At 34.9% G+C, this 18,076-nt stretch overlaps 1 protein-coding gene across 2 annotated transcripts in view; it reads left to right on the top strand.

Moving 5' to 3' along the window:
- LOC111059529 (monocyte to macrophage differentiation factor) overlaps positions 1 to 18,076 on the top strand; it is a 53,337-nt gene that overhangs the window by 28,334 nt on the left and 6,927 nt on the right. Inside the window, exons 3-5 of one of the 2 annotated variants that reach the window (XM_039434578.1) lie at positions 9,146 to 9,303; positions 13,696 to 13,818; positions 17,779 to 17,908. In XM_039434578.1, the coding sequence (XP_039290512.1) occupies positions 9,146 to 9,303; positions 13,696 to 13,818; positions 17,779 to 17,908 (411 nt within the window). Of the gene's footprint in view, positions 1 to 9,145; positions 9,304 to 13,695; positions 13,949 to 17,778; positions 17,909 to 18,076 lie in introns of both variants that reach the window. The other variant, XM_022347201.2, reaches the window with a different exon arrangement.

Genomic DNA, 18,076 nt, shown 5'->3' with positions numbered 1-18,076 from the left:
TACAATATTATCTTCTTTCTTCATCAAAAATATCTAAATTTTTTTTAATAAGGTTATACTTTTTTGTATCTTACTTTTATAATTTTTAAATTATTTTTAAATTATTTTGCTTATTATTACTCCTTCAATATTTTTAATTTATTTCTATTTTGTAATTTCGCAATTGTATAATTGTAATGTTTATAAATTTAATGCAATAGGATTTCCATTGACCTGGCATGTAATTAATCAATCAATCAATCCTCCTCACTGCTGACGAAATCCACCGGTGGGTGCGGTTATAATAGGGGTCAGACAATATTAAAACAAATTGAAATTTAAAATCATATAATCGTCTTTAAAAACCTATAATTTCCTTCATTCTTCAAATCGAATTATTCGTGTATTAATTGAATGGAATTCAGTTGTAGAACATGATTCTTAGCCGAAAACAGCTAAATTTACATTAGTTTAACAAAGAAACTCCAGATTTTTATAGTTTTCATTGAGTTGCATCTTATTACTTTTTTCTTTTTAAAAGCATCCTATGTGCTGAGATTTCTATATTAAAAACACCGTAAACTTATCCATACTGTCTGTCATCCATATCTATCCCAGAAGACATATTAAAATTGATGAAATGTTCCAGTTGAGGGGATTTTTCTTACCCTACCAAAAGTGACTTGAAAACACTAATCAAATGGATTATTCTAATTTTATTATTACTCAAATCAAATGTAATAATTGTTATTTATTCTATCTCTGTTTAATCCAATATCCAACAGATTAAATTGAAATCATAGTGAACTTCTGACAATTAGATAGTTGTGCTTGTTTTACTGATTTAACATTTGTGGGTTTTCTTATAAAATAACTGTAACCTATCACTGGTATGAAATTCAAATTATTCTAGGGTCGAGGTCAATAAATATGAGAATTTGACAACGGAAACGAATATGCAAATTCGAGGAATGAAATCAGCATTTCAAATCGTAGACTGAATTAATTATTTCACCACTCCAATCATCCCCGCTGTTTTTATTGAAGTAATTAAGTTGAAAGCTGCTTTATTGGTGGCAGTAATGCATTCAAATTCCAACAACGTTTTCAATCCGAAAAGTATAAAGTAAATCACATAGTTTAATTGCGATTGGAATAACTGCATGGTCTGTAATAAGATATACATCTTACTTTACTGTATTTTCATGACATAGTTTCCATATTTCGTCAAAATTCGGAATATTTTATAGGGTCAATAAATTATTCTCATCTATACATGAATCAACTTGATCGAATTTTAATTTCCATTTCAATCAGCATCTAAATTAATCAATCAAATTTAATGTTTACATCAAACTAAACTTAATGTCCATCGTATACTAGTTTGGGAAATAAATTATTATGAATTCCGTATGGTTCTTGCTTCATCATCTATGCTCAAGCAAAACATCCTCTTGAAAACTTTTTAATAATATACTGTTCTTGGAAAGGTATAGTTTACCTTTAGACCAACATCTACATAGTCCTGTACTCTATTGTGTGTTTGAATTTATTTCTGATTGAGGAAAACTCGTCACACAAAGTTGGTAGCCCTATTCAATCAGTATACTCAAAACTTACTGCAGGGCGAGTTGATTTACCTTCAGCTGTGTGTCTTTCTGTGTGGATTTCGGTCGTTGTAGCATGCACTAGGTCGGTCGGTGGAGCGGCGCGGCGCGCAGGAGAGCGGAAAATGGAAGGTCCGTGCACTGCGAGCGCGACGCGGCGCCGTTTTGGACTATTTAGTCGTGACGTAGACTTTTCAATTGCAATTTGAATTAAGACATAGTTGTTGAAGTTGGAGTTCTAATTGAAGCAGTTCTAATTTGAGGTTGCGATAAAGTGGCAGACGTGAGTGATGGATGACTCAGATGAAGAAATGTTATTTTTGGCCGAGATGTGGATGAAGCAGAAAAAGAGGAACTATCAAGGGAAAAAGAGAAATTTTTGGTACATCCCATTAACTTACCGTAATCATAGGTAATTGATTAGAATGCGAACTGGAAGACGACAGAACAGCAGGCTGTTTACTAAGCAGAAGTCGGAAACAGCCGAGCCCTTACGAAGTTACCCGAGCGCGGAAAATTTCCGATCTGACCTCTGTGCAGTAGGAGCGCGGCGTGACGCTGTTCCGACCCCGAAAAGCCCAGAGACTACAAAATCCGCGTCGTGCTCCCGACCTAGTGCATGGAGGTGACTTGATCACATGTATTTAATTCCAGGTCGCGAATTCTCCGCGCCGCGCCGCTCCACCGACCCAGTGCACTCTCTATTTTCATTATGCTCAGAATGTCTTTTACCAGAGAGTCAAAGCGCGTATAACTTCAATGGGTGTACATTTTGAGCATATTCTTTAATAATCTTCATTAACTAAGAAACGAGTAATAAAATATTTTATTTATTTTGTATATTATTACTATACCATTCTATACCATGAATTTTCGTTTCAAATCAAATCATCGTGTTAAAGTAGTTAACACGACTAAAAAATTACTCTGTATGAAGAATTAATAGGTATAGATGTATTTATAGAAGAACAGAGAGTAAAGTAATTAAATCAAATGAAAGTTTTTCAAGCAAAAGTGGAAGATTGGAAAATGTCATAATACAATATTTGAGGAATTAAGAGCTATGCAGATATTGTCTTGACAAAGAAGAATGTTGTGATGTAACCTATTACAAAAACTTGAAGACCTTGTACTGTATATGAGTTACAAATCTGATATGTACTCATGATAGTTAAGGAAGAGTGGGGTCTCTAAAAGTACTTAATTATTCATAATGTAATAAGCCTAACTCATTAATAGTTGCTATACAATTCAAATTATATTAACCTGTCTAATTATCATAATGTAAACAACTTTGATAATTTTCAATTTTCTAAGTTCAATTTTATTACCCAATAAACTTGCAAATTCCAATTACCAAAAACCTCATTTCTAAATATATTAAAAATATGATTCTACTTTCAAATTTACCTGATCGATTATTGTTCATAATTTAATTGAAAAACATTTTAGGTTAAACGTCATTGAGTATTGAATTAGACCTCAAAGAAACTTTCAATTTTTCATATAAAATCTGCCAAACCTTTTAAGGAAATTAACATAAACTTTTCACATTTGAAAGATCGAAACTGATCGATATGTGTATTAATATTTTTATTCAATTATTAAAAGTAGCTATTCATACTCAACCCATTTCCAGTATAATATGTGAGAAGATGTTAGTTATGTGAGATAAGATGTGAGTGCCCTTCAAGCCAATTATTTGACAGGCAGATGGCAGACTGTGCCATAGTACGTTTGTGTGGCACAGTTTCCGTGGCACATTTCAATGCACGAATCTGGAACGCATTGTCGTAGATCGCGTCTCCCCTCCCCTGCACCCATCCTGCCATTATCTCGTTAGAGCTGTTCTGCGTGTCTGTGTCTGTCTCTTCTCCTTCTTTTGGCTTCCTAATTCCCTTTCCCCCTCTCCTTCTGCACTAATCTCCTCTTTCAATCATCCGCTAAACCAATTCCTCTTCCCTTCCCTTGGTAGCTAATCCGTTTCAACTAATCAGTACTGTAACGTGCATCCCCTTTGGCGATTGCAGAATGCACTCTCCGAGCACTAAAAGCAACAACATGACCTTTGACAGAGTACTGCAGCTAATGCACTTGGGTGCCTGATTACTGTTTGTAAAGCAATTCAAACCCTGTAAGGTATTAAACAGAAACACGGAGCACTAACTGGGTTTGAAGTTTCTATTAAATTTCAGAGCATCGGTGATTTATTTGTTTAGATGTAGTGTTTTCTTGAAGATTGCGTTGTTTATTAGATGATGAGTTCATTGATAATAATTAGACAGTCAAATCATGTTGAATAACATAAGAAAGTAATTTTTCATCCCTTTTTTCCCAATTTAACCATACAAAAAAGATAGAATATTTTTCATCCCTTTTTCCCAATATAGGCTAACCACAGAAAAAAGATAGTATACAAAAGGAAATTATAGTATACATAGGAAAAGATAGCAAAAGACAGCTTAAACTTTCTTTCTCTATGACACAAGAAGAGGCTTGCTGTTTTACTGCAAATTCCTATAGCTTTTGAATAAATAAATGAATAAGTAATATTCTCAACTCGTACAGTCTTCTCAATTTAATAAGAACTTCTCAATTCGTAGTCATTTTTAAAAATATTTTGAAGAGCCTTTGGGCTAGCTTATTTTTGGAAAGAGTTGAAAGATAGATTGATATTTTATAATGTGGGTATTGTTTTTGTTTTTTTGACACTGTGGAAAAGTGGTGGAATTTTTAACTACCTACATAGAGCATTTTGGCATACCATACGGTAAATCATTCAAATTTACATTTTTCTAGTTATCAGTTTAAAATGCAGAATAAAATTACTTGGCTACCAGTAGGCCTACTTGAAAATATAATATTCAAGTGATTTAATTTTTCCCTTTCAATCAATTGAGAAATTTTCCCAAGATTACCAACCTTTGTTGGTAGGACTAGAATTTTTTAAATCGGATTTAAAAAATACAGTTTACTGAATTCAAATGAAGTTATATAGTCTTCTTCAAGAATGAACTTAAATGAACTGTATTTTAGAAACGTTTATGAGAAGTGAAGAAAGAAGGTGATTAAAGATGTCATGTCCCAGTAATTAGTTTGCTTGAGGTGAAATTTGGATGAGGCAAGTAGGAAAAGATAAATATATTGGCAACAGAGTTGGTAAAAAATTTGAAGATGAAGTTTGTAAATACTTGTTTTTAGTGAGTTATTAAGCCACAATGTGCTGTGCCAAAATAGTTTACTAATAAACAAAGGAAAGCATTCACAATAATAATCATTCTACCTTCGTTATCTAATAAAGAGAAGACTTCTTTATTCACCTACCTGGCATTTAATTTGGCACTCTTGTTTAGAATAATACTGATGTTTCAACATTAATTCTTTTTATTAATTGTAGTTTGCAGGAGCTTTTAATTTTATTCTCAAGCAAAAAGTAGAGAAAATAATCTCTTCTTTATCCTATTATATTAAGCGAGCAATTTCTGTATTTATATATCTGGTTATTTTTATATCTGGCTATTTTTATTTCTTGTTATTTATTTTTAACGGATCTCGAAAACGGTAATCTCTTTATTTATATATCTGGTTATTTATGTTTAACGGATATCGAAAACGGCTCTAACGATTTTCACGAAATTTGGAACATAGTAGGTTTATGATATAAAGATTTGATTGCACTAGGTCTCATCCTTGAGAAAACTCGCTGAACGACATTAAAAGGATAATTCATCCTTGGCTGAAACAGCTGTGGATAGTAAAAAAGTGAGTGAGCGAGTGAGTATGTGAAAAATCAAAATATCGCATCCCTGAAATTCATAAGATGACGTATGCCAGCTGTGAAATAATAAACACGATCATTTTAGAGAATTGTGTTCTGTTTATCAATAAAGAAAAATAACGAGCGAAGCTCGGTGCCCCAATATTATAAATTGAAACTAAAATAGCATAGATTATTCTCACTCAATCAATTGATTCTTATAATCTGGTCACATTTCTTTTTTGACCGAGGGAAGTGAGGTCTAAGATTCAAGTCGACGGTTTGGCATTTTTCTTAATGTTTATTTGTTTTCGCCACACTGCACAGAAAGCAGCTGTTTTCCAGTCCCTACGTAGATCTGAAAGACCTTGTTTGCAGACGACGTCAGAAAAGGGTTTCTTTTCCGGGCTAGGCCAGAAAGTTGTCTCTTTCCAGCCGCTCATGGAAGTAGTTGATAAGTCATCCGCTAGATCGGGCGAGTGGCCACTTTCATCATCAGCTAAAGTCGCCATGATTTCAGTTCCAGTTTCGAATCAAACTAATTCGCTTCGCAACCAGTTTTATTCAATTATTTATTGTTGATTAGTGCATTCCGAATTTTCAAAAATGCTTGAAGATGACTGTGGTATTCCAAGTGAAATTTTAAAAGAATCTGAAATCCTGACTGCAAATCTTCTACCACTAAAATCAAGAGATAGGTACGATAGCTTAACGAGTATTCTTTATTTTTTCAGTTCGAGTTTCGAATCAAACTAATTCAGCATTCGCTTTGCAACCATTTTTATTAAATTATTTATTGTTGATTAGCGCATTCCAAATTTTCAAAAATGCTTGAAGATGACAACGCCTGTGATATTCCAAATAAAATTTTAAAAGAATCTGAAATCCTGACTGCAAATCTTCTAGCCTACCACTAAAATCAAGAGATAGGTATGATAACAAGTATTCTTTATTTATTTTGTCAGCAATACCTGTAGTGTGGCGAAAAATATCGTTCGCACCATGGGCAAAAATGTTTTTCCGGCTCTCAATCTTTTCTAGTCCTCGGCCTACGGCCTCGGACTTGAAAACCAATTTCGAGCCGGAAAAATCTCATTTTCTGCTCTAGGTGCGAAATATACTATTTTTTTAATTGTGCGTCGACGAATGTACAAGGTTCTTGGAAATTTTGCATTTCAAGGATAATATGAAAGGAAAAATGAGCCTTCTTCATACGCCAATATTAGAGTAAAAATCAGACTATAGAATATTATTCATCATAAATCAGCTGTCTAGTGGACTACTAGTAGTTCTGTGAACAGTAGACCTCACGCAGTATTCTCATCCACAAATACCTGATTGAAACTATAGACCTTATGGAAATACAGCAAGAGACTGGCTTCTTCACACATCTGTGTAATCACTTGTCAGCTGATTTTTGATGAATAATTCTATAGTATGATTTTTACTCTAATATTGGCATATGAAGGAGGCTCCTTTTTCCTTTTATATTATCCTTGAAATGCAAAATTTCCAAAAACCTTGTATATACGTCGACGCGCAATTAAAAAATGAACATAGGCCTACCTGTCAAATTTCATGAAAATCTATTACCGCGTTTTGCCGTAAATGCGCAACATATAAACATTTAAACATTAAGAGAAATGCCAAACCGTCGACTTGAATCTTAGACCTCACTTCGCTCGGCCAATAATACTACCCATTCAAAAACATCGAACATCTTGAAAATGTATCTTTCCATCAATGTTGTAGACAGCTGCAGCCAGACCTGATAACAGCGCTCACTCACATTCCGGGATGACACGTCACGGTACGATAGGACAGAAAGCTCTATGTTTATTTAGGATTTTTTCTAGACATTTTAAATTGATAAATTATTTATTAATTTTTGAGAAAACATAACAACAGGTCAATGTAACTTACTGAGCGCGAGGTCTACTGTTCACGGAACTACTAGTAAATTTAGAGTTGAGATCCAAAGATTTATTTCCCTTATTATTTATCCACAGTCTCTTTCTCTACATCCTGCTACTTACTTTTTATACTTTTTTAGAGATAAATTACCAATTATTTCGAAATACTCGTAATGTACAATACAGATCATAGTTCATGTTTTTTTTTTTTTATTGGAAAATATTTTTTTTACAATGTTGGGTCCTGCTAAACCCATGGGTTTTTCAGCAGGTGCCATTTCAAAACAAAATTTTCACAACTTTAAATTAAAATAAAGTACAAATAAAATAAAATTAGGCTATTTGTCGTGAATACAAGAAATGAAAAAAAGGAATTACAATAATAATGAGAAAATAAAAAAGAACATAGTAATCAGAAATAAAAGTAATAGAGTTAATAAATAACATTATTATAAGCATGATAAATAAGGAGTTAATTAAGAACTAAAAGGAATAAAAGGAGGAATAAAGTAGAAAGTATTTTATACAATATTAATATTACTATATTATTGGTGACCTGAAATTGTAATGGGCAGGAGGAGCTAGAAGTCTATAGTGGAAATTATTTTTGAAAAATACTATTATTTTGAAGGTGTAAAAATTTATTGGTGTCAGAGTTTGATAAAAAATTTGTAGGGTTTGAAGGTTGTTCAAATTTAAGTTTAGATGGGGTATTCTAGACGAAATAACTTTTAGGATCCTCAACTGTATTTTCTCTACTCTCAATAATAAGTAATTTGCAGCACAGCCCCATGATTGAACTCCATATCGTATAATGGATTCTACTAACGACTTATAAATTAAATACAGGCAATCAACAGTGATGTTTTATGTAAATAAAATATTTTAGCGCTTAATGCCTGGAGTTTCTTGGATATATTGTCAATTTGAGAATGCCATCTCATGCTACAATCTATCATTATTCCAAGGTAACGTGTATCACTGACCAAAGACAGAGATGGACAACTACAGTTTTCAAAATAGTTAGTGAAGAGGCACTTACAGTTGTGAACAAAGATTTTTGGAGTTCCTTCACATCTAATATGGGGTGATTTGAAATGCATTACAACTGTTTTTTCTTGTTAATTACCAAGTTTCTATCATGAGACCATCTGAGAATTCGATTGAAATCTGATTGGAGTAATTGCTCCGCCGCCCTTGGATCTCTATGCGCGACTAGTAGAGCCGTGTCATCAGCATACATAAAAATTTCTCCATGTCTTATTACTCTTGATATGGAATTAACATAGATATTATAGAGAACTGGACCCAGTATACTTCCTTGAGGGACTCCAAGATCATCATTTCTGATCAAATCACTGTGGTTGTCGTCAATTTTAACCTTAAAATATCTGTCCTTCAAATAACTCTCAGATAATCTAAGTCTGTTGCCAGTTATTCCTATACTATTAAGGTCTTCTAACAATATTTTATGGTTAAGGGTATCAAATGCTTTTGAGTAATCTATAAATATGGCTAACACATGATATCCATGTGTTCCATGGCCTATGAAGACGATTCCACCTTTATTCCAATAAAATCAGGTGGCCTACCAACATCCCTTTTGGCCTACCAACGTGAAGTTCAGACAAATTATACTCTTTTAATAAATATTATAGTTCTTCAGCATTAAACAACAATTTTCAGAACTAATTTCTATTAACCGTGGACTAAATGGCATGGACTGAAATGAATTAAAAAATAATTCTTCATTGTATTGTACTAGTATGTTGTTAAGAGTGATTATGTTTTATCAAAGAATGTAGTACAATTATTTTAATGATGAGTGATAAATGTATAATTCTATTGTTGATTAGTTAATAATTTGAATAATGTTTGTGTTATTGCAGATGTGGATAGGACCAAGTATATACGCGGGAATGGTGCTTCTGCGGAGATCGGCGACATGGCAGCAGTACTGGGCGGCAGTTGTTTATGGGATGGCCCTCGTATTGTGCTTTGCCGTCTCCACAGTGTTCCATTCGGTCTTCTTCGCAGGACACAACAGGTTAGTTAAAAAAAATAACAGTAATAAAATGTATTATCATTGATCCTGATGTTATTCCTATAAAAAACTTTGAGCATTAACATTTTACAGATTTCAAATCTTCTCCCTTAGCTGAAGGATGGATGAATGCTATTATTTCAGTGTTGTTGTTAATGGTGCAATTTTCATTGGAGCTGCCATTTGAGAAAGACAATCTGTAAACCTTTTTTAAAAGTATAGTTGACAAAAATCTCATCATGGAAATCAGATTTCCTTTTTTTTATGTGTAAAATTCTATCAAAACCCTGCTCCATTTCCCTCTAAAAAGAGAATTCCAGTTCGGTACTCGGTAACTGCCACTGTACAGTGTCGAAAAAGCACGCTTGAATTGCGCCTCGCCTCATCATCTGATAAGGAATCAACGCTCTGCTGTTGTTGGCTGAAAGATCGCACTCAAAGATTATTCTCCTCTTTTCACCGTCAATGAAAATTCGCTGTGTAAGTTAATTACGGAAATCTATCTGCAATATCAGAGGTGACTATCAAAATCAGATCTAAAGTGCTTCCCTAATGATGTTGAGGGGCGAGGAAGAATTCCTCGAATAAAATTATTCACCCTGATGTAATTCAATTAAATAAAAGCTTTATCATATTATAGAGCATTATTAGCCATTTCATCACCTCCAGTTCCCACAAAACATTATTCCGTTAAATCTAGGTGTATTTTCCATCGAGTGTCTGTTATTGTTTTGTAATTTTATTCAAATTAATTAATTAGCAATTGCCTACTCTATCTCCAATAAAATCGTGAAATGGAATTTGAATCCATCAAGGATTTTTCTATTAAATCCATTATCCAAATATGGATTCTGATTTCACAAAATATTTACAATTGTAAGTGGCATAGAATGGTTTCATTCTGACTTTTTTTAATTTATATTTTTCTTTCTAATCAAAAAATGTTTCAAGTGAAGAATGAAATAAGTGAAACACGCTTATTTGAAGCTTATTGTAGTTCAACTGTAAGATAAGAATGAATATGTATGGAAAGACTTCAAACTAACTAATTAAACCAGAAGTCAGAGATCTCCAAAGTTATAAATGTTCTCTTCTCGTTATTGCTTTGTCTTGAACATTTGAAGAATCGCACACTTGTGCAATCACAGCTTGGTTTACATTTTACACAATTTTTAATGAGCTCTCTTAAATTGATAGGTATTCTCTTGAATCAAGTTCATTTTGTGTTCGAGGGAGGTTTTTCATTAATCTTATTATCAAGCTCCCTTGACCTGATATAGAAGTTTATTTCCGACTTGTTGCATACATTGTCTAAAGGAATAAATTTAATGGTTCTTGTGATAGAAAGTTTGGAAGCGTACCTTTTGTAAAAACTTCTTCCATCATATTCACCTCAATCTTTATTTTATTTAAATATGTATCTTGTATGAAATCAACTTGAAACAGTTGATAGGTCCCCTCTGTTGTCAAAGAACCTATTAATCCGTTTGAGCAGAGTTAGTTCTCTATAGATTTGCGAGTTGTTTGTGAAAAACTCATTCAGCCGAAAAACAGCGAAATAGCCATTGGAAGTTTTGCAGGAGTAGGATTGTGGGATCAATAGTCGTCCTATCCTATCTCAACCCACAGAATTTCTGAAGCTGAGCAGCATTAAAGCTTGTTCGATCGAGGCTCAGCTTGTTTAGAACTCAACCTCACTGTTGGAAGATTTACTCTTTTATTCGCCCTTTGTGTGTATTTTCCTTCTTTTGTTCCCCACCCACCATTTTCCTTTCTACGTAGGTGAGTTACTTCCCAACTTCAACACCCGACCCGCCGTTCATCACATAGGACTTATTTCTAGTTCAATATCGCGAAGAATTATAAAGTTGAGGCGAAACTGTGCAGCTATAAAATCTTTACCAACCCTCATTTTGATATCGTTGTGTTGGGTTGGCGTTGCTGGATTAGGAAGAGTTATATGCATAAGAATTTAGTGGCCCGTTAGTGTCGGCATTCCATAAATTCGTCCATAACTTTCATTCGTTTAAAAGTTGGCCCATAATCCCAGTCCGAAGCGAAAATAGCCACATTGGAATTGTTTTCTATTGATCCATAACTGTATTGTATTAGCGTTGTTCGATATAAATTCCTTTAGTAGGGTTTATTTCCGATGGATCTTTTAACTGTATGGCTTACCCGAAATTTCTTATAGATTCATTCACAATTCACATATCAATCAAGACCATTATATTTATCTGAAATCCTTTCTATTGTTTCCCTCTTTCTTATCTCCACCATTGCGACTTTTTACAATTTGACTATTCATTTGCAGTAATGATGTCGTTATTTCGTCCTCATTTCTTTTGCAATCTTGCTAAAAATGTTTTGAATATTCTATCAATTTTTGGAAATAGCCTTGGGAATTCCCCTAAGCCTAGATGATAATTTGTTTGTTGCTGGAATGTTGTAGAGTTAATTTTTTTTAGCTGAACCCCTTCAACTTGATAATTTATTTTGCCAAGCTCATTAATTATTCCTTCATGTCCATCCCTTTTCCCCAGACTAAATCATTTCTCATAACTCAATCCTCTCCCAGTATATCCACTTATTAATAGAAAATATTGATTTTATTAATAAATTTATTGTATTTTATATAAAAAAAAATTTTTAGAAAAGGGTTGTAAGGAATTTTTTTTTATCTAACAAATCAAGTACGGTAGCCCTGATGAAATACTTTATCAAAAAATAATGAATAATTATTATCAATACTTCCTCATTCCTGTCCCGATTCTGATTCATTTTTTTATATTTCTATGTTTTTATTATGCAGGTATCTCATTTTCGTTATACTATCACCTAAATTTCCTCAATTCTTTGTAGCTTTGTGACTTTGCACAACTTTAACCCAAATGACCCCTTTGCATGTTATTGTCCGATTTTGCCAACCAAATCTTGATCATTTCCATCTATGCTAATGACCGTTATTGGTGGAGAGACATTCTGACATTCACCTGTACACCTGTATACCTGGTCTTTTCATGTTATAAATTTATTTGTTTACTGTGTTAACATAAGCATGTGTATCACGGACACTGATACTGATATTTACTTATTTATAATGTTAGGGCACCATTATTATTTCCTTTAGAAAAATTAATATACAATTGAAAACAAAGTAGCTAAGGTAAAACTAAAAATACTTTATCTAAATCTTCTGATAACCATCAATATTAAATACTGGTACTATAATAAATTGCATACTACAAATACTACTATAAGAAATTTTATATTACATAGGCCTACTACAATAATGAATAATAAATTATCAATTTATGCACTAGAATAGATAAAAAATGTAAGCTTGGCTCAACCAAATAGAGAAATTGAGATAAAAATTATCAATACAAATTAATATGTCAATATTAATGTTAGAGCGAAAACAATACAACTTTGTCCAAAAGATCTACATGATAAGCAAATACATTGTCGAGTGAAAATTACAAAGCAACAATATAATAATAACATTGTAAAAGCAATACAGATTATAAAATAAAATTTACATAATCTGATCAAAGCTGAGATCTTACAAAAAATAAGTAGAGATAATAATTTGAACACTACCCGAATGATACACTGTACTGGCATGGCAGCTACATTGATGGGAGGCTGGAATAACTGGCAGATGGACTGCAGTGCTTAGAGCTGTGAGAGCATGGACGGAGCGTCAGTATGGAGAGGTGGGCTTTTTCTCAACCCAGTTCCTCACTGGCCCTGGCTATATATTTCCTCAGGTCATACGTGCTTGTTATGGGCAAGCTATCATCCCCTGAATGTTCGCTATGTGGGGCTTTTTCCATTATCTGCACTTCCTTGAAGAGCGAGCAGATTTAGCAAACAGGGTTGAATTGACAGCAGAAAGCACTTTAGGAAAGATGATGTCTTCAGTAGAGCAATGGGAAATTGTTGCGTCATACATTGAGATTGTTTTGCGGCCAAAAAGCAGCTTGGTTGCCTCATGGATCTGGAGTAGGTTTGCGAGGGTGCAATCAAGATTAGAATAAGTGGGTAAGGAGATGTAGGCATAAATGATAATCAGTGCTGTCTAGTGTGAAGAAATGAAAACTCGGTTCCAAACTGGGCTGTCTATGGCAGGTTTGAGGAGTGTGGTCGCTAAAGATAGTAATCTCACTCTACCATGTCGGAGTTCCCACATTCTGAATGGTGCCTCTTGAAGGTTTTTCCCATCTCAAAAAGAAGGCCCAAATTATATGTGGGGACCCAGGCTTCATCAGTTAGGAACTTTCTGACACCAGACCTGAGCCACCCAGGTCATTCTATATTTGTTTTAAGAGTGGAATAGGTTTATTTTTTGTGAAATAAATATTAATTGTTGTTGTATTTCGTGTTGAATAGGCAGCTGAAAGACCTTCTGCACAGAGGTGACAGAGCGATGATCTACGTGTTCATAGCGGCTTCGTACTTCCCGTGGCTGATGCTGCGACCCCTGCCGGCCGACCACTGGGGCAGCGAGCTCTGGTGGCTGGTCTGGGTACTGGCGCTGCTCGGCATCCTCTACCAACAGGTCTTCCATGAGCGCTACAAGTCACTAGAAACATTCTTCTACCTCTTCCTGGGTGTAGCACCCTCTATAGCTGTGATTAACAAGGTCTGTATGTTACACCATATAGGAGAGAATATTACTACGGTAGTAATATTTGATCTCTGTTTACACGCAATCCGATTGCATAGTGAGATTTTTTCAAACTGTTAAGGACTCGCCACACCAAGCTCGCCAGTACCGCCGAGGTAGTACCGCTAGTGGTAGTTTTCTCGGCTGAGCACGCCACACCGAAAAACGTCCGCTAGCGGTAGTCTCCGAGTAGTGAGTCTAGTAGTGGGGGGAGGGCGTGACTACAGCACTCAGCACTGTACTCGGCAACTCAAGCAAGTTGTTCAGTCGAGCTAGCACTGATCAACTAGCAATATTAATTACAGTGTCAATTAGCAATATTAATTAACAATGTCAATTAAAATACCTTGGGACACCAGCAGTTCCGACAGTGATGAGGAACTGGTGATGCTCTACTCTGCCAGCAAGAGGACAGAATGGGTACACCCAATCAATCAGAATAGAGGAACGTACGGGGAATTCCATCACCTTTTTCAAGATTTGGAGCTGGACGAACAAAAATTTAAAAATTATTTTAGATTGAGTCACGAACAGTTCATATGATGAAAATCTCTGGGAAGTGGGAAGAGAACAGAGTGACGTCAAATTGAAGAAAAGTCCAACTACAGTGTGGGAGTGGACGTACTAGTTGTGTTGTGTTGCAAGGAGGAACGCCGAATGAGTCATCACTCTGTGCGCATGCGCTACCTCTTTGAATCGCCTGCCATGTATTCAGGTTGAGCGTGCCACACTGAGCTCGCTTCGTCCGCCGTACTACCTCTCAGCGAACTTTTGTTGAATCGCCTAAGGGCACGCCACACCAAGCTCGCTACCACAGCGGTAGCGAAGTTTTAAAAATCGCTAGCCATGTATTCAGGTTGATCGTGCCACACCGAGTTCGCTACTGCGGCGGTAGTATGGTGCACTACCACCTACGACCGCCTGCTAGGCGATTCAACAAAAGTTCGCTGAGAGGTAGTACGGCGGACAAAGCGAGCTCAGTGTGGCGCACTCAACCTGAATGCATGGCAGGCGATTCGAAGAGGTAGCGCATGTGCACAGAGTGATGACTCATTCGGCGTTCCTCCTTGCAACACAACGCAACTAGAACGTCTCACTCCCACACTGTAGTTGAACTTTTCTTCAATTTGACGTCACTGTGGAATTTAGTCTTAGAAAAGAGTGGACTGTATAAATAGGAGAGAATAAATCAAATTCTGAAATAAGAAAAACAAAAATGTGTCTTGATTGATTTGACACGTGACTGAAACTCCACATGAGTGCAAGAACCGTTGTGCATTCAAAAACCTGTGCACTGGAATGAATGCAAAACAGTTTTAGGCAACTCAGTATTAAAACTAATTATTAACATGTAGGCTAAGGTGAAATGCCAAATGAAAAGGTAGGTTAGTAAAATACAAAACTTTAATCAGCATTAAAGGATGTCAAAACACATGAATAAGAGATAAGATTGAATACATGAAGTAAATTTGAAAACGGTATTAATGCTTCTAGAAAGAACAGAGTTAATAAAAACAGTAATCTGAATGCAAGAATTAATAACAATTTGAAATAGTAATAATTTGAATAATTTGGATTTTAATTATTAATGAGTGACAGTAAAAGGTTATGAATATAACAGCAATGCACGTAGAAAATAATCTATCTGGTATCAAAAATGGAATAATGTAATGGCTATTAAACAAACGTTTATAGAATACCAGAGTCTATAATAAGTAGTCTTTAGTTTAAACCTACAATTGTCATTTCAAATAACAAACAACACCTAGGAAATTTGAGATGTAAATATGTTAAATTGCAAAGCTTCAACATTTAAAACGGTTTGATACTAACAAAGAAAACAAGTAGGTTGAAATTAACCATAAGGTTATATGAATAACAGTAGCTTATACTGAAATAGCCTAATTGCAAAATGCAGAAACTAAGCTTTAGCAATAATCAAAGAATAATAAAAAAGGAATCAAAAGGATTGATAATTGCAATGTTCACAGAACATTCATGAACTGAATACAAAAAAAAACTGACGAACAATTCTCAAGAGCAATATTTGGCTGATCAATAAAAGATAAATGAGGTTGAATATGAACAACCATGAATTCCTAACCTGAAAGATAAAAACAATAGATTAGGGCAGTATAAAAATACAAAGTAGATGATACAAAAATACTTAGCTGCGGAACATAAATGCAAGAACCAAGGTCCCGGTTTGGTTTAGGGCCTTCAAGGACAGCGTGAGCTTCCAATAGCTCGAATAGGCCAAAGTCAAGGTCCCGGTTTGGTCTAGGGCCTTCAAGGACAGCATGAGCTTCCAATAGCTCGAATAGGCCAAAGTCAAGGTCCCGGTTTGGTCTAGGGCCTTCAAAGACAGCATGAGCTTCCAATAGCTCGAATGGACACATCAGAAGAGAAACAAGATTCCAACTTGTTTGAAATGCGGATGAAACAGCAGCCAGTTGTAGAGGAAGAGTTTTCAATTAATGTTTCGAAGAATATATTCCCTGAGTCTTGGAAATATTCAGTTGCAATGTTTGTAAAATGCGATTTACAATTGAGAGTCACTTAAAACAGTGATATGGGCTATATATCACAATAAATATCAATAGAATGAATGATGGGTAAACTTTCAGTCCCACAATGCAAATAAAGAAATACTAAACAAGGTTAGCACTCAATGTAAAACAAGAGTCTGCAATATATAAAACAAATTTAAACTTGTAGATAGATGTGGTGACACACGCAAGCAGCCATTTTGAGAATGCTGTAATGGAAATGAAATATGTAAAATTGGAACAAGTGTTCAAGTCTTGAAAAACTAAAAATAGCTCCACAGAACCAGTCGAGAATATCCAACAATTGAAATAAACAAACAGGGCAAAGTGAAAACTATTTTCACAAAAGATGAGAGTTCAAGTTGTAACTTTCATATACTAAGTTAGATGCACACATACACACAGAGTTTCCGAACACGTTGACTAATTAGAAATGAGATAACACATGAACTAATTTTCCGAATTCCAAAGTTGATGGCTCCAAAGAACCGAAAAAATGTCTCCAACAAATAAAACAAGTAAAACAGGGCAAGGTGAAACTATTTTCACGAATAAAGTAGAAATAAATGGAGACACACACAAAGTTGCTGGTAGTCAAACAAACGATGAACAGTGAAGACAGGAAATGGATAGCAAGCAGGTGCAACCTTGATCAAGAAATCACCAATAAAATTGATCTTTAAAAAGATGCAGAAAATATCCGGAAGCCGAACAACAAATTGACAAATACAATAATAAATGACAAAAGGCATCAGAACATATCCAAAAACTAGAACAAAGATAAATAAAATATGCAACGGGAATGCACGGTATCAAGTTGGCAGTGGACCACTAGCGCTCCAGCTGCAAAGATACAAACTAATAACTACCACACAGAGAAACATGAAAATACAAATCAAAAAATCAATAAAAGAGATTGTTTGAAGAATAGTTTTAACAGTCACTCTGTTCTCTTCCCACTTCCCAGAGATTTTCAAGGATTAGAGGAAATAGAGGGAATATAAAGTATTTAAAAATTATTTCAAAGCTGCATGAAATATTATCAAAACATAATTATATTTAATAAACTTTCATTTTTGACTTACCTCAAGCAGACAGCCAGTCTTTCCTTGGCAGTTATGGATTTACGATAATTTGTGTCTGTTTTTTTCACATTTTCAATCAAGGATAAAACTTCTATGAACTGTTCGCGGCTTCGTACTTCCCGTGGCTGATGCTGCGACCCCTGCCGGCCGACCACTGGGGCAGCGAGCTCTGGTGGCTGGTCTGGGTACTGGCGCTGCTCGGCATCCTCTACCAACAGGTCTTCCATGAGCGCTACAAGTCACTAGAAACATTCTTCTACCTCTTCCTGGGTGTAGCACCCTCTATAGCTGTGATTAACAAGGTCTGTATGTTACACCATATAGGAGAGAATATTACTACGGTAGTAATATTTGATCTCTGTTTACACGCAATCCGATTGCATAGTGAGATTTTTTTCAAACTGTTAGGATTAGCTGAGAAGAAAGCATTGATGTTATACAAGGAATTCTGACTGAAGTGAATCTCACTC

This window comes from Nilaparvata lugens, chromosome 8 (assembly GCF_014356525.2).
Source record: "Nilaparvata lugens isolate BPH chromosome 8, ASM1435652v1, whole genome shotgun sequence".
Lineage (NCBI taxonomy): Eukaryota > Metazoa > Arthropoda > Insecta > Hemiptera > Delphacidae > Nilaparvata > Nilaparvata lugens.
Note: the sequence above shows the minus strand (reverse complement) of the source record. Positions and strands in the feature narration are given on the sequence as shown.